Source organism: Rana temporaria, chromosome 6 (assembly GCF_905171775.1).
Source record: "Rana temporaria chromosome 6, aRanTem1.1, whole genome shotgun sequence".
In the NCBI taxonomy this organism is placed as follows: Eukaryota; Metazoa; Chordata; class Amphibia; order Anura; family Ranidae; genus Rana; species Rana temporaria.
In genome coordinates, this window is record NC_053494.1 from 219,005,546 (window position 1) to 219,023,953 (window position 18,408).

At 48.6% G+C, this 18,408-nt stretch overlaps 1 protein-coding gene across 1 annotated transcript in view; it reads right to left on the reverse strand.

Annotated features, from left to right (window-relative positions):
- LOC120944268 overlaps positions 1-18,408 on the reverse strand; it is a 128,033-nt gene that overhangs the window by 28,915 nt on the left and 80,710 nt on the right. The window contains exon 2 of the mRNA XM_040358282.1: positions 2,319-4,060. Within this exon, the coding sequence (XP_040214216.1) occupies positions 2,319-3,943 (1,625 nt within the window). The 5' untranslated portion in view covers positions 3,944-4,060. The remainder of the gene's footprint in view (positions 1-2,318; positions 4,061-18,408) is intronic.

Here is an 18,408-nt window from a genome sequence, read left to right on the forward strand (position 1 = left end):
TATTGCAACCCTAAATTTGCGCGACTTTGTCGCGATTTTATGTCATGTCACTTACGTCGGCAGAATGGCACGGCTGGGCACAAGCACGTACAGGTACATCCTCTTTAAGTGCCCAGCCCGCTCCGTGACCGCGGACCCGATCGCCGCTGGAGTCCTGCGATCGGTCTCCGGAGCTGAAGAACGGGGAGGGCTGTGTGTAAACACGGCTTCCCCGTTCTTCACGGTGGCGCCGTCATCGATCGCGTGTTCCCTTTTATAGGGAAACACAATCAATGACGTTACACCTACAGCCACACCCCCCTACAGTTAGAAACACAAATGAGGTCACGCTTAACCCCTTCAGCGCCCCCTTGTGGTTAACTCCCAAACTGCAATTGTCATTTTCACAGTAAACAATGCATTTTTTGCTGTGAAAATGACAATGGTCCCAAAAATGCGTCAAAATTGTCCGAAGTGTCCGCCATAATGTCGCAGTCACGAAAAAAATCGTTGATCGCCGCCATTAGTAATAAAAAATAATTGATAAGAATGCAATAAAACTATCCTCTATTTTGTAAACGCTATAAATTTTGCGCAAACCAATCGATAAACGCTTATTGCGATTTTTTTACCAAAAATAGGTAGAAGAATACGTATCGGCCTAAACTGAGGAAAACATTTTTTTTTTTATATATATATTTTTTTTTTTTTTATTATAGCAAAAAGAAAAAAATATTGCATTTTTTTCAAAATTGTCGCTCTATTTTTGTTTATAGCGCAAAAAAAAAAAAAACGCAGAGGCAATCAAATACCACCAAAAGAAAGCTCTATTTGTGGGAAAAAAAGGACGCCAATTTTGTTTGGGAGCCACGTCGCACGACCGCGCAATTGTCAGTTAAAGCGACACAGTGCCGAATCGCAAAAACTGTCCGGGTCCTTTAGCTGCCTAAGGGTCCGGGTCTTAAGTGGTTAATGATGTGATTATGAATTTAGTGTTGCTTTTATACCTTCCTAAAGTTTAGTTTAACCACTTAAGGACCAAGCCTCGTTCTGAGATTTGATGTTTACAAGTTAATTCGTTTTTTGCTAGAAAATGACGTAGAACCCCCAAACATTATAAATATTTTTTTTTCTAACACCCTAGAGAATAAAATGGCGGTCTTTGCAATACTTTTTGTCACACTGTATTCATTCAACGGTCTTGAAAAGCACACTTTTTTTGAAAAATAAATCACTTTTTTGAATTAAAAAATAGTAAAGTTAGCCCAATTTTTTTATATTGCGAAAGATAATGTTACGCCGAGTAAATTGATACCCAACATGTTTCAAAGTTGCGCCCGTTCGTGGAATGGCGACAAACTTTTACCCTTAAAAATCTCCATAGGCGACATTTAAAAGATTCTACAGGTTGCATGTTTTAAGTTACAGAGGTGGTCTAGGGCTATGATCGCGGCAATACCTCACATGTGTGGTTTGAACACCGTTTTAACATGCGGGCGCTGCTCACGTATGCGTTCGCTTCTGTGCGCGAGCTCGTCGGGACGGGGCGCTTACAATTAATTTTTTTATTTTTCTTATTTATTTTACTTGATTTTATTGATTTTTAGACTGTTTAAAAAAAAAAAAAAAAAAAATTGGGTCACTTTTTATTCCTATTACAAGGAATGTAAACATCCTTTGTAATAGAAAAAAAGCATGACAGGTCCTCTTAAATATGAGATCTGAGGTAAAAAAAATACCTCACATCTCATATTTACACTAAAATGCAATAAAATAAATAAATAAAATGATGTAATTTTAAAAAAATAGATAAAAATAAAAAGTCCCTTTAAGACCTATGGGCGGAAGCAGTGCCGATCCTAACCTCCCTGGGGCCCTAAGCTGACATGTCACATATGCGGCTTGCATAGTGAGCCTATGTGGCGGATCGGCCCTGGGCGGAAGTGATGTTTTGACAACGCTTCCGCCCTGCTATGGTATGGAGACAGGTGGGGGCCGTATTACCCTAACTTATCTCCATACCCAGAACGAGAGAGGACTGGATCGCCGCTGCTGACGGCACCGGTAAGCGACGGAGGGTACAGGAGAGCAGCAGGGGGGGGGCCTTTCCCGCTGCTGATAAAAGTGATCTTGCGGCGTATCCGGATACCGGGGGTTATGGTAGCTAGCTGCTACCATAACAACGGTATTCCTCATCAAACAGCCAACGTAAAACTGTGGCGGGCTGTCCGTAAGTGGTTAAAAAATAAATAAAATAGCAACACAAAATAAAGTAGATGTTAAAATGTACAAAAAATAAAAACAAAAACAATACCATTCCGTTTATGAAATAAATTTACCTTTTCTTGATGAGGTCCAGAGCGGACCCTATGAGGCCATCCCTCATCTTCTGCAGCTTGGCACTGTAGCCGGACAAGTCAGTTGCCTCTAGAATCAAAGACGGACAGCAAGAAGAGTGGGCTTCAGAAGGATGACCATGCTCGGCCACACCAGGGAATCCACCCAATCTACGTGCATCATCATGGGGTTCACACACAAGCTGGTCTTTCTCACTATGCATGGTTAGAGCCTGGAATGGGAAACTCGGAACAGGACTGGAACAAATGGGAGCGGTGAAAGCAGGCCGATATGAAGGGCAAGCTCTGTTGTCTAATGGGCTATACTCTACAGGGAGTGGAGCTGTGCCGTCAGCATTGCCATTGCTCAAACACATCCTGGGTCGGGGGTTCGATGTCTCGCTGCTTTCGATGGCCGGGGATAAAGATGTATCCTCCATAGTCATTGTCTCTTGGTCTGGCCTGTGGTTGGGGGTGTTTGTATTAACTGTCCAGTGAGAGTTTCCATCTTTATAGTCTTGCTCCGGCTTATTTTTGGCCAAGGATTCAGCAATTTCCGAACCCTCGTCCCCCTTTGTCGTGGCGTTTTTCTCCTTGTTGCGCATTCTCTTGAACTCTTCGAATGTTGGGATGTACAATTTGCCCTTAGTGCCTGGCCTTTTAGCGGGGTCTGTTTCCCAACCTTTCCCAGGACACAGTCTCCGCTCACTGAAGGACTCGGCAGTCTTTGACTTGACCAAACCACCACCGCCGGCCTCTCCTTGGTACAGCGTCAGGTTTGGCGAACTGTTTTGCCTTCGTAGTTGTAGCCGTCTCCTGGCCTCCTGCTTTATGTGCTCTGGAGTAGTCCTGTGGGCTAAAAAGCTTGTGCAATGCCTGACCACGGCATTTGTGCTATTCGAAAGTGCAGAAGGTGTGCAGCAGGCCAACATACGTTTACAGTGGTGGCATGGCCTTTCCCCCGGGGTTCTGGCCACACAGTCGGCTATCAGAGTCTGTGGGCGAATAGGCCTAGCGGGCTCCACGGTCTTGGAGCTGTGAGTTCTGAGCTTTTCTTTCAGTTCCCGTTTGGCATCACTGTAGGAGACCTTGTCGTCCACTGTAGGGAAAAGCCAATGGTGAAGTTTGGCAAGAGGGGGCATCGGCAGGTCCCGGTGAAAGGCAACTTTGTCCGTCACGCCCTGGACAGGCAAGTTCTCCCCCAACCCTTCCGACAGATTGCGCGTGCTTCTACAGTGCAGAATAAATTCGCTATCCAAGTTTCTGTAGTGTGCAAACACGCTTGACTCTGCCCAATGTAGGTTCTCCAAGCTCCGATACAGCCTGGGTTCAGCCATAGCACCGGGTGCCGTGTTGCCTACTTGCCATGCTCGAAGAGGGTGGCAATCTCCGCCCACGAATTGGCACCCTACACTCTTTAACGGATGCATGCTGCTCAGCAAGGGCTCCTCTAAGCCATGGTTTGTGCTCAGCGGGTAGCTGTAGGGGCTCAGGGTGGTTCTGGAATGTTCATGCAGATCATCGGCAGGGATGTATGTCATAGCAGATGGACATGGGAAGTTTGCACACGGATGTTGGAGGAGATAGAGGGGCCCGGGAATGCAGCCGTGATGATGCGGAGTGTCCATAGCATGGGGAGCAGGCCACTTTGCTGAGAGTACTCACATGCTAGCAGTGGGGCTGAGCACTCTTTGTGGAAGCCGGAGTGGGGACATGGCTGGGGTAATCCGCTCAGTCGAGGCGCCCTTCCGGAAAACAGAAAAAAAAACACCATCAGTAATTATATAAACCAACTGGACAAATAAGGACAGAAATATCAGAAGGAACACCACATCCCAATATACACAAGAGCACAGAATGGGGGAACAGGGGAACAAACCCCGGGATTTTAACGTTGTTATAAATGAAAACAATATAAAGACACAATTACAGTATCAATAAAATCGAATATTTTTTTTTATTATTATTACAAAAGTAACAAACATGAGGAAATTTGACCATCCATATCAAGATTATATGTTCCACAACATAGCATGTATACAAACAATACCGCTCGACATGTTTCGCTATTTTGAGCTTCTTCAGGAGTTTCTGGTAAGGTGTATATTATGCTAGGGATGACAAAAAGACAGGGATATATTTGAAATAATAAAAATATTCTTTTTTTTGCTACTGTAATTTTGTCTTTATATTGTTTCCATTTATAACACCATTAAAATCCTGGGGTTTGTTACCCTCCTTCCCCCATTCTGTGCTCTTATATAAACCAACTGGACTCAACTTTTGTTATAACAGATAAATCAAAAAAACATCATTAGGATAGGATAAAAAGTTCGATTCTATCTTTAAACCATTACAGAGTATACAACACAACTTCAGTTTACAAGGCTAACATACAGTACGTCTTCACAGCAGCCAGGAGGACCATTACTAGAGCATGAAAGATCCCAACCTTGTCTTTTCTGGAGTTCAAGCATATAGTTTTACAGACTATGTTTCTTTAACAACTTACAGCAATATAAGATACACTATATGATCAGCATTGTAGGCTGCATTGATGGGTGCTGTTAGGCTGCATTGATGGGCGCTGTTAGGCTTCATTGATGGGCACTGGTAGGCTGCACTGATGGGCGCTTGTGAGGCTGCATTTGATGGGCGCTGGTAGGCTGCATTTGATGGGCGTTTCGTTAAAAAGGTGGGGTATACATGGGCAGGGAAAAGAGGGTGTAGGCCTAGGGTGTAAAAAGTCCTTGCACCAGCCCTGTGTCTGTGATAGTTTGTCCCATTTGCAAGGTCAGGTACTGATGTTGGACCTGGCTCACAATTTTTCTTCTAATTAATTCCAAAGGTGTTCAGTAGGGTTGAGGTCAGGGCTCTGACCCAAGTTTCTCCACACCAAACTGGTCAAACCACGTCTTTATCAAGATTTACGTTGAGAAGACCTGGCTCATTCCAATTTAACCCCAAAAAATGTATAGCAAGAAGATACACTATATGGCCAAATGGTTGACCATCACACCTATAGGAGCTTGTTAGACATTCCACTCCAAAGTCATGGCCATTAACATGGAGTTGCCCCCCTACCCCCATGGTCATTAATATAAAGCTGTCCCTCATTTTATGGCTATAATATCTTTCCACTCTTCTGGAGCAGGTCCTGATTTTGGATGAAAAGATCTGGCTCACATGTTGGGTCTAGCGTTGGGCACCAATAAAAAAAGACCTGGCTCACAATCGGTGTTCTAATTCATCCCAAAGGTGTTCAGCGGGGTTGAGGTCAGGGCTCTGTGCAGGACACTCGAGTTCCTCCATGACCTCAAACCTACTGAACACCTTTGGGATGGGAAGACCTCTCAAAGGTGTTGGGTAGAGTTAAGGGCAGGTTGGTTGAGAAGACCTTATACCAAAGGTCTTCCAGAAGTAGGGTTGAGGTCCAAAGATGTTCAGTAGGGTTGAGGTCAAGGCTCTGTGCAGGACACCTTTGGGATGAGAAGACCTCTTCCCAAAGGTGTTGGGTAGAGTTAAGGGCAGGTATTGACGTTGACTGAGAAGACCTTATACCAAATGTCTTCCAAAAGTAGGTTTGAGGTCCAAAGGTGTTCAGTAGGGTTGAGGTCAGGGTTCTGTGCAGGACACTCGAGTTCCTCCATGATCTCAAACCTACTGAACACCTTTTGGAATGAAAAGACCCCTTCCCAAAGGTGTTGGGTAGAGTTAAGGGCAGGTATTGATGTTGGTTGAGAAGACCTTATACCAAAGGTCTTCCAAAAGTAGGTTTGAGGTCCAAAGTTGTTCAGTAGGGTTGAGGCCAAGGATCTGTACAGGAGACTTGAGTTCCTCTATGACTTTTGGAAAGACCTTTGGTATAAGGTCTTCTCAACCAACATCAAAACCTGCCCTTAACTCTACCCAACACCTTTGGGAAGAGATCTCCTCATCCCAAAAGTGTTCAGTAGGTTTGAGGTCATGGAGGAACTTGAGTGTCCTGCACAGAGCCTTGACCTCAACCCTACTGAACATCTTTGGACCTCAACTCTACTTCTGGAAGACCTTTGGTATAAGGACTTCTCAAGCAACATCAATACCTGCCCTTAACTCTACCCAACACCTTTGGGATTAGAAGACCTCTTCAAAAAGGTGTTGGGTAGAGTTAAGGACAGGTATTGATGTTGGTTGAGAAGACCTTATGCCAAAGGTCTTCCAAAAGTAGGTTTGAGGTCCAAAGGTGTTCAGTAGGGTTGAGGTCAGGGTTCTGTGCAGGACACTCGAGTTCCTCCATGACCTCAAACCTACTGAACACCTTTTGGAATGAAAATACCCCTTCCCAAAGGTGTTGGGTAGAGTTAAGGGCAGGTATTGATGTTGGTTGAGAAGACCTTATACCAAAGGTCTTCCAAAAGTAGGTTTGAGGTCCAAAGGTGTTCAGTAGGGTTGAGGTCAAGACTCTGTGTAGGACACTTGAGTTCCTCTAAACTAGACAGGTCACACCATGTCTTTATGGAGCTGGCTTTGAATACACAAGGGCACAGTCATGCTGGAACAGAAATGGGTCTTCACCAAACTGCTACCACAAGTATGGAGGAGCACAGTTGTCCACAATGTCTTTGTATGGTGGAGCATTACCAGGGCCCTTCACTGGAGACACTTGAACTCAGTCATTACTTTATGTTCACATTCTTTGCTACACATTTATTGCAGAACGTAGATGTTTCTGCAGAAATCTTTGATGCCTTTTTGATAATCAGTGAAATGATTTTAATAAATTTGCAGAGTAAGAAAACATCTTCTCTTGATATATTATCATACTTGATAGGGAAATGTGGCTGCTGAGATAAATTTATCTCCAAAGAGGTTTTTCGAAGTGACATGGCCCACTTTAATCTGCGCGGTGATAATTAGCTGAAGACGTGAGCCGATTATCTGCAGAGGTAATGAGCTTTACAATTTCTCTGCTCTCTGCCCGCTAAATCTTAACTTTTCTCTAAAACAGACGACTTCATCCAAAGTAAATCCGAACCCCTGAATGAACGACGTTTCATTTTCTGTAACGTTTCCGAGAATACACAGTAAAACCTTGGATTGCGAGCATAATTCGTTCCAGAAACATGCTTGTAATCCAAAGAACTTGTATATCAAAGCAGGGCCGATCCTAGGCAGGGTGCGCGGGGTGCTCCGCACCCAGGCGCTGCAGAGGTAGGGGCGCCAAAGCTCCAAAGTGCTCCCCTCCCTCCTCCTTGTCTGTGTCCAGAGGCGGAGCGCATGTAGCGGCTGCTGCAGTTCCCCATCCCGCTTGCTCTCTCCGCTGGCAACTGACAAGAGCGCATACCTCCCGCTGTCCCCGGAATCCGGGTTGGGTACCACAGCGGAGCCTAGTACCGGAACACGTTCCTGTACTAGGCTCCACTAACTAATTCTGTCTCCTGTCTGCCCCGCCCCCTCTGTGTGTGTCGGCTCTTCTCCCATAGGCGGTGTGATGAGAGGCTTCTGGGTTGGCCGGAGCTGCTGCCAATCATCCCGTGCACTCCCAGAAATGCTCTCCAAGTGCCACCCTCCTAGTAACCAAAGATGCCACTTATTCCCCGCCCCCTGTAATGTGCTTCTGCTCCCTGCGCGCCCGAGCTACAGGGATCTATTGGACAAGTACTGATCTATAGGGACACCTGCTGTGGGGGGGCTCTGATGGGGACACCTGCTGTGGGGGGGCTCTGATGGGGACACCTGCTGTGGGGGGGCTCTGATGGGGGACACCTGCTGTGGGGGGCTCTAATGGAGGGAACCTGCTGTGGGGGGGCTCTGATGGGGGACACCTGCTGTGGGGGGGCTCTGATGAGGACACCTGCTTTGGGGGGGCTCTGATGGGGGACACTTGCTGTGGGGGGGCTCTGATGGGGGACACCTTTAAAATGTTGCTTGTCTTGCAAAACGCTCTCAAACCAAGTTACTCTCCAACCAAGGTTTTACTGTAATAACAAGGCAAGTATGGCAAAAAATAAAAAATAAATATTGAAGGGGTCCCTCAAGCCGCGCATAGCTGAAAAACCACTAATGGAGAAGTATGAGGCAGTCTCAGCTTAGGCTCCAGCCAGGCGAGACGTTCCCGACAGGTTTCACTCCACCCTAAAGCTTAATCATAAGCAAAACGCGTTGGGGCGTGGCCTGGCTGGAGCCAAGGCTGAGACTGCCACACACTTCTCCATTACTGGATTTGCAAAGAGGTGCGTGCGGCTTGAGGGAACACTCCTTCACTCAGGGCTGGACTGGGACAAGAATTTGGCCCTGGACTTCATCCAGACCAGCCCACTTTAATTTTTGAAACACGCACAAAAACAGTATGTAAACTATACGCAATTGCACAAAAAAATAAGTAAAAACATTCCACTGCAAGTATTAACTGCTTTTTTTGCAGGGTCCCCAGAGAGCCCCCTGCTTGCATCAGGGTCCCCAGACTGTCCCCCTTACATCAGGGCCCCCAGAGAGCCTCTCCTTACATCAGGGCCCCCAGAGAGCCTCTCCTTACAGCAGGGCCCCCAGAGAGCCTCTCCTTATATCAGGGCCCCCAGAGAGCCTCTCCTTACATCAGGGTCCCCAGAGAGCCCCCTTACATCAGAGTCCATAGAGAGCCCCCCCTTACAACAGGGCCCCCAGAGAGCCCCCCTTACATCAGAGTCCACCGAGAGCCCCCCCTTACATCAGAGTCCACAGAGAGCCTCAGTCTTGCATCTGGGCCCCAAGAGAGCCTCTCCTTACATCAGGGCCCCCAGAGAGCCTCTCCTTATATCAGGGCCCCAGAGAGCCTCTCCATATATCAGGGCCCCCAGAGAGCCCCCCTTACATCAGAGTCCACAGGGAGCCCCCTCTTACATCAGAGTCCCCAGAGAGCCTCAGTCTTGCATCTGGGTCCCCAGAGAGCCCCCTGCTTACATCAGGGTCCCCAGACTGTCCCCCTTACTTCGAGGGCCCCCAGAGAGCCTCTCCTTACATCAGGGCCCCCAGAGAGCCCCCCTTACATCAGAGTCCACAGAGAGCCTCAGTCTTGCATCTGGGTCAACAGAGAGCCCCCTGCTTACATCAGGGTCCCCAGACTGCCCCCCTTACATCGAGGGCCCCCAGAGAGCCTCAGTCTTGCATCTGGGTCAACAGAGAGCCCCCTGCTTACATCAGGGTCCCCAGACTGTCCCCCTTACATCGAGGGCCCCCAGAGAGCCTCTCCTTACATAAGGGCCCCCAGAGAGCCTATTCGTTACATCAGGGCCCCCAGAGAGCCTCTCCTTATATCAGGGCCCCCAGAGAGCCTCTCCTTATATCAGGGCCCCCAGAGAGCCTCTCCTTACATCAGGGCTCCCAGAGAGCCCCCATTACATCAGAGTCCACAGAGAGCCCCCCCTTACAACAGAGTCCACAGAGAGCCCCCCCTTACATCAGAGTCCCCAGAGAGCCTCAGTCTTGCATCTGGGTCCCCAGAGAGCCCCCCACTTACATCAGGGTCACCAGAGATAGGGCGGACAATAAGATATGATGCAGAGAGGCCATGGCCCGGTAGTGGGTTGTGGCCCTGTGTTTGGGAACCCCTGGGACTCTGGGATATGAGCCCCAGATTTGGGGCTATAGCTATAGCCCCTAAAAACCTGCCCCTAGTGACGCCACTGGCTGTCACTGAAACCGGCCCACTGAGCCATCGGCCCACCGGGAAACTCCTGGTAGTCCCAATGGCCAGTACATGCCTGCCTTCACTACATGCTGATGTTTGGAGCCGAGACGAGCTCCGTTCCCAGCCGGCACTCCTAGCAGTTGGCGATTGATTGTGATCCTCTAGGGTGAGCCTGAGTACAGAGAGGTGAAGTGAATCGGGAGAGTGAAGCCTTATCGTCTCCTTTGCAATGGACTCTAATGCATTTTGCTCCCAATTTTTGTGAAAACTTCAGGGAAATTAACACTTTCTAAAGAAGGACCATCGTGGTCTGATGAGGTGACCTAGTTGTAGATTTTTGGTTGGCTCTAAAAAAAAAAAGAAGAAAATTCCAATCCCACCCGCAGGACCTACTGAGGCGGAGGGGGAGGGGATTCGCTATGACAAGCGCCAGCGTTTGGAAGAAGCTTCAAACAGGCGTATGAAATGCGTTCATCACCGCTCAAGCATAAAAAACGAGCGGAGAAATGTTAATCTATAAATCTGGAGGTTAATCAACTCGATGTAAATGGGGGTTCCTCTCATATTATAATCTTCTCTTTTCTTGAACTTTATCAGTGTGTCGGTATATACCGACTGCATACTGACTGTATACCGGCTGCATACCGACTGCATACCGACTGCATACCGACTGCATACTGACTGCATACTGACTGCATACTGACTGTATACCGGCTGCATACTAACTGCATACTGACTGCATACTGACTGCATACCGACTGTATACTGACTGTATACGACTGCATACTAACTGCATACTGACTGTATACCGACTGCATACTGACTGCATACTGACTGCATACCGACTGTATACCGACTGTATACCGACTGCATACCGACTACATACCTACTGCATACCGACTACATACCGACTGCATACCGACTACATACTGACTGCATACTGACTGCATACTGACTGCATTCTGACTGCATACAAACTGCATACCGACTGCATACCGACTGCATACCGACTGCATACCGACTGCATACTGACTGCATACCGACTGCATTCCGACTGCATACCACTGCATACTGACTATATACTGACTGCATACGACTGCATACTGACTATATACTGACTGCATACCGACTGCATACTGACTATATACTGACTGCATACCACTGCATACTGACTATATACTGACTGCATACCGACTGCATACTGACTATATACCGACTGCATACCACTGCATACTGACTACATACCGACTGCATACCGACTGCATACCGACTACATACCGACTGCATACTGACTATATACCGACTGCATACCGACTGCATACCACTGCATACTGACTACATACTGACTGTATACTGACTGCATACCACTGCATACCGACTGCATATCACTAACTGACATTGCTGAGAATACATTTGCATTTAATAATCAAGAAAATAAAATGTTATTTGGAATTTTGTTTCTATTATATTAACCACTGCAATACCGGCTGCTTTCACCCCCTTTCCTGCCCAGGCCAAGTTCCAGCTTTCAGCGCTTTCACACTTAGAATGACAATTGCGCCGTCATGCAACGCTGTACTCCTATGACATTTTTATAATTTTTTTTTAGACAGATGGAGCTTTCTTTTGGTGGCATTTAATCACCACTGTGGTTTCTTTTTGCTAAACAAATGAAAAAAGACCAGAAAGTGTTTTCTTTCGGAGGGGCCTGGATCATACTGGGATGATGAGGTCCAGCACAATGGCCGACCGACCCTCCTCCTGCGATTCCGTTCTCCTCCGCTCTGACCGCCTTTCACTTGTCCCAAGGTAGAACCATCATCTATTATTCACAAAGAGCCGGAGGTATCATCATCCGCATCGCTGCCATTACCCCCCCGCTGCGCACAACGACACCCCGGATATATTTCTGGCTTTACAAGTATCCAAAACACGGCAAGACAACCATTGTTAATCAACTTTACCAAACCAACATTCACCCACCAGAGGGTGCTAATAATTTAAGGCTGCAGCCTCTTATCTTATGGCTTGCTACAAAGTTACAATGGGGGAGGAGAGACTGAGGAAATGATTCCTCCTACTTCTACAAAGTTACAATGTATAGTCTAATCACTGGGGGGGGGGGGAGGGGAGACTGAGGAAATGCCTCCTCCTCCTTCTACAAAGTTGCAATGTACAGTCTAATCACTGGGGGAGGGGAGATGAGCTCCACTGTTGTAGCTGGTTGTGTGCCAGTGTTGCCTACCGTCCGTCTTTTTAGGGACAGTTCATAAAAACGGATATTCCCCCCCCCCCCCGTTCGTAAATGTCCGTGGTTGTGGAAATGTGCCAGTAAAAATAGCTGAGATTGGTTCGGCTTGGAACTGCGCAATTGAGATTGGAGGCAGGGGGTGATGGTGGCTGCGGTGGCACCGCAGAGGGGGGGTGGAGGCAGGGGGTGTTAGTGTAGGGTGACCACGTGTCCCGGATTGCCCTGGACAGTCCCGCATTTTGCAGGTATGTCCCGGGCACCTTCATTCCAGGACAATACAGTGTCCCGGAATGAAACTGGCACCGCAGAGGGGGATGGAGGCAGGGGACGATGGAGGCAGGGGGTGATTGGAGGCAGGGGGTCTGGGGGAGATTGGAGGCAGGGGGTCTGGGGGCACCGCAGATGGGGATGGAGGCAGTGGACGATGGAGGCAGGGGGTGATTGGAGGCAGGGGGTCTGGGGGAGATTGGAGGCAGGGGGTGTTAGTGGCAGGGGGTGATTGGATGCAGGGGGTGTTGGTGGCACCGCAGAGGGGGATGGTGGCATCGCAGAGGGTGGGGGATGGAGACAGGGGTTGTTGGTGGCACCACAGAGGGGGATGGAGGCAGGGGGTGTTGGTGGCAGAGGGGGATGGAGGCTGGGGGAGATTGTGGCACTGCAGAGGGGGGTGAAGGCAGGGGGTGTTGGTGGCAGAGGGGGATGGAGGCTGGGGGAGATTGTGGCACTGCAGAGGGGGATGGAGGCAGGGGGTGTTGGTGGCAGAGGGGGATGGAGGCTGGGGGAGATTGTGGCACTGCAGAGGGGGGTGAAGGTAGGGGGTGTTGGTGGCAGAGGAGGATTGAGGCTGGGGGAGATTGTGGCACTGCAGAGGGGGGTGAAGGCAGGGGGTGTTGGTGGCAGAGGGGGATGGAGGCTGGGGGAGATTGTGGCACTGCAGAGGGGGGTGAAGGCAGGGGGTGTTGGTGGCAGAGGGGGATGGAGGCTGGGGGAGATTGTGGCACTGCAGAGGGGGGTGAAGGCAGGGGGTGTTGGTGGCAGAGGGGGATGGAGGCTGGGGGAGATTGTGGCACTGCAGAGGGGGTGAAGGCAGGGGGTGTTGGTGGCAGAGGGGGATGGAGGCTGGGGGAGATTGTGGCACTGCAGAGGGGGTGAAGGCAGGGGGTGTTGGTGGCAGAGGGGGATGGAGGCAGGGGGTGACGTGACTAAATAATTTGCCCTTATTATATCGAAAATAACAAAAATATGTTTGTTTACCTTAATATTATCTACCTTAAATCACATTGCTATTTGCCCAGCGTACTTGTTTGTAGCCTAAATATTGAAAAATTTAATTTAGTAACTTTTGTGAAATGCCAGTAAAAACGTGGCTGTGCCAGTAAATTTCAGGTGTCGTGCCAGTAAATTTCAATCTGGTAGGTTGGCAACACTGGCCTGGATTCAAGAAGCAATTGCGCCTGTGTAACCATAGGTTACACAGCGCAATTGCTTACTTGCCCCGGCGTAACGAATGCTCCTGATTCAGGAACCTCGTTACGCCGACTGCAGCCTAAGATATGCGCGGCATAAGGCTCTTGTTATTGCAAATTGCAAATTGCATACTAACACCGATTCACAACGTTGCGCGAGCCCTGCGTACGCAATTTACGTTGTTTCCGTACGGCGGTTTTTGCCAATGTTACGTATACCCGTCGTTCCCGCTTCGCGAAATTTACGTAGTTTGCGTAAGTGAATCGTGAATGGCACTGGACGCCATTCACGTTCACTTTGAAGCAAATGACGTCCTTGCGACGTCATTTGCCGCAATGTTACGTATACCCGTCGTTCCCGCTTCGCGAAATTTACGTAGTTTGCGTAAGTGAATCGTGAATGGCACTGGACGCCATTCACGTTCACTTTGAAGCAAATGACGTCCTTGCGACGTCATTTGCCGCAATGTTACGTATACCCGTCGTTCCCGCTTTGCGAAATTTACGTAGTTTGCGTAAGTGAATCGTGAATGGCACTGGACGCCATTCACGTTCACTTTGAAGCAAATGACGTCCTTGCGACGTCATTTGCCGCAATGCACGTCGGGAAAGTTTCCCAACGGAGCATGCGCTCTACGATCGGCGCGGAAACGCCCCTAATTTAAATGATTCCCGCCCCCTACGGGATCATTTACATTGCGCGCGCTTACGCCGGCGCAATTTACGGAGCTTCTGCTCCGTGAATCGAGGGCAGCGCAAAAAAATTGCGGGGGCGCAGGGCAAAAACATTGACCTGCGCCTCCGTAAAAAAAGCGCAATTGTTACTGAATCCGGGCCACTGTTGTGTGCAGATGACAGATTCTCTTTTCCCGTCCTCGTTATTTTGCTCTCTGAATTCACGTTCCGTCTTTGTTTTCCGTTTCGCAGTAAAAATCAGTGAAGAGAAATCAGCATAAATGGCCGGACATTTCTACATGGCTGCACATGGGAGGCGCTTCATCTGCATCCCTGGAGGTCACAGAAACATTCATTTCCATAATAAATCTGCTGATAGGCGTACAGAGGAATATAAAGTGTACAGTGAGAAATTCTCCGAGCCGCACAGCAACTCAATATAAGACATCCGCTGATTGTCTTCACATTACAACCGCAAGACCTTTTATCCCGTCACTTATACCGGCCGTACTGTAGACAGAACATAAATTCCAAATATGGGGCCCCTGTGAAGGCCCCTCCCCCACACACAACTGGTCCAATCTCCTTTATGGAGCTGGATATCTCATTCCAAAAACCATGGTTATCATAGAGTTCCACTATGGCCATTAATATAGAGTTGTCCCCCATGACCATTAATATAAAGCCTACTTAACAGTGGCGGCTGGTGCTCAATTTTTTTTTTTGTTGGGGGGCGCAAACAAACTGAAAAGAAAACAATTTTTATTAATTGCAGCCACTGTGCCCACCAGTTTGCCCCATCAATAGCTGCCAGTTTGTCCCATCAAATGCTGCCAGTTTGCCCCATCAAATGCCGCCAGTTTGCCCCATCAATAACCGCCAATTTTCCCCATCAAATGCTGCCAGTTTGTCCCATCAAATGCTGCCAGTTTGTCCCATCAAATGCTGCCAGTTTGCCCCATCAAATGCCGCCAGTTTGCCCCATCAATAACTGCCAATTTTCCCCATCAAATGCTGCCAGTTTGTCCCATCAAATGCTGCCAGTTTGTCCCATCAAATGCTGCCAGTTTGCCCCATCAAAAACCGCCAATTTTCCCCATCAATAGCTGCCAGTTTGCCCCATCAAATGCCGCCAGTTTGCCCCATCAATAGCTACCAGTTTGCCCCAATAAATGCTGCCAGTTTTCCCCATTAAATGCAGCCAGTTTGCCCCATCAATAGCCTCCAGTTTGCCCCATCAAACGCGGCCAGTTTGCCCCAAATGCCGCCAGTCTGCTCCATCAAATGCCGCCAGTTTGCCCCATCAATAGCCGCCAGTTTGCCCCATAAATTGCCACCAATTTGCTGCATCAATAGCCCCCATTTTGCCCCATCAATAGCCGCCAGTTTGCCCCATAAATTGCCACCAGTTTGCCGCATCAATAGCCGCCAGTTTGCCCCATCAAATGCCGCCAGTTTGCCCCATCAAATGCCGCCACTTTGCCCCATCAATAGCCGCCAGTTTTCCCCATCAAATGCTGCCAGTTTGCCCTATCAAATGCTGCCAGTTTGCCCGCCCGGCACTGACCTTTCTTGGGTCAGCGCCGTCCTCCACGCTCCTTCCTAGTCCTCAAATTCTTCTCCTGTCCTCTTCATGTCATCGCTGCTATTATTGGACGCCTGATTTTTTATTTTTTTTTGCATTACACCTGTAAGGGGCCCAATGGTCCCCATGGCCCCTTTTAGGTCTGGCTGGCCCCCTCCTGTTTTTTTTTTTTTTATTATTTATTTATAATTTTTTTGCATTACACCTGTAAGGAGCTCAATGGGCCCCTTACGCTTTGTTTTTTTGCATTACACTTGTAAGGGGCCCGAAGGCCCCCCCCCCCCACTTAGGCCCCCCCCCACTTATTATCTTGCGCCAGGAGAGAAGAGATTATACTTGTTTTTTTTCATCAACACCCCCCGCCCCCCGGTTCTCTGCTCCAGGGGGGCCCTGCCTAAGGCTGTGTAAGGAGCCCCAAAACTTGTGATGGCTGCCCTGGACGCGAATAAAGGGGTTCAATTTCTTTCAATGACACCAATGTTGGGGCACAATTCCTCCCACTGACAATAATGATGGGCCACAATTCCTCTCAATGATACCAACGATAGGTCACTATTACTTCAACTGACACCGATGATGGGCCACAATTCCTCTCAATGATACCAACAATGGGTCACTATTACTTCCACTGACACCAACGATGAGGCACTATTCCTCCCACTGACACCAATGATGGGACACTATTCCTCCCACTGACACCAATGATGGGACACTATTCCTCCCACTGACACCAATGATGGGACACTATTCCTCCCACTGACACCAATGATGGGACACTATTCCTCCCACTGACACCAATGATGGGGCACTATTCCTCCCACTGACACCAATGATGGGACACTATTCCTCCCACTGACACCAATGATGGGACACTATTCCTCCCACTGACACCAATGATGGGGCACTATTCCTCCCACTGACACCAATGATGGGACACTATTCCCCCCACTGACACCAATGATGGGGCACAATTCCTACCAATGACACCAATGATGGGGCACAATTCCTCCCGCTGACACCAACGATGAGGCACAATTACTCCCACTGAAACAAACGATAGGGAATTACTGAAGTTGGGACATTTTCCACTCCCACTGGCTACAATTCGAAAGTCTAAAGGACAGTAAACTGGCCCTTTGTTTAGATAGTTTGGAGACCCCTGATCTAAAATGTCTTTGTATCATGGAGTATTTTCAGGACCCTTCACTGGAGACACCTGAACTTCATCATCTGGAATGGGGTTCACATACTTTTGGTCATATAGTTTATCCCCCAATGCTACACAAGGGACCTTGGATCACTGACATTGGCCCCGGCGCACACTCTCTGCTCGCTGCGGCTTATCTCTGCCACCACAGTAATAGTTAATCCATTTAGCGGAGATTCTTAAGAGAGAAATTAAACAGACAGCGGTGAGACACATTACTGAGCTAATGGCGCACAATCCATAAACAACACAATCGGCTACTCGCTATAAACTGCCCCGTGGGAGCGATGGTAATGAAATCTGAGAGATATGAAATGTAGTTACAGCGGAAATCTTCTGCCACTTCACACTCACCGCCTGCCCACCACCGGCCCACGTGCAGATGGCAGTCAGGTGCATGCAGATGCGATCCCACATGCGGTCACAGCGGCAAGGCCTGAACGCGGTGCATTGTGGGAGCTCTGACGTCATCTGTGCCGTATAACAAATAAATAAATAGTGCAACAGACTCCCAAAACCAGCAGACATCAATAGGGAAGGCCGTTTCCGAACATATGTATGCAGAACAAATGGCCACACATAGGCCCAGATTCAGAAAGACTGGCTTAACTTTGTGCAGGCGTAGCGTATTGCATATACGCTACGCCGCTGTAAGTCAGAGAGGCAAGTGCTGTATTCACAAAGCACTTGCCTCCTAAGTTACGGCGGCGTAGCGTAAATGGGCCGGCCTAAGCGCGCCTAATTCAAATGAGGAACAGGGGGGCGTGTTTTATGTTAATGAATCGTGACCCGACGTGATTGACGTTTTTAACGAGCGGCGCATGCGCCGTCCGTGGACATATCCCAGTGTGCATTGCTCCAAAGTAAGCCGCAAGGACTTATTGGTTTCGACGTGAACGTAAATGACGTCCAGCCCCATTCACGGACGACTTACGCTAACGACGTAAAATTGTCAAAATTCGATGTGGGAACGACGGCCATACTTAACATTGGCTAGGCCAGCTTTTTACGCCTGAAAACGCCTTACGTAAACAGAGTATCTTTACTGCGACGGGCAAGCGTACGTTCGTGAATAGGCGTATCTCGCTGATTTACACATTCTAGGCGTAAATCGGCGTTCACGCCCCTAGCGGCCGGCGGAACTAGACAGCTAAGATACGACGGCGCAGGCGGTCGTATCTTAGCTACATTTAAGTGTATCTCAATTTGAGGATACACTTAAATGTACGACGGCGCAGATTCAGAGTTACGATGGCGTATC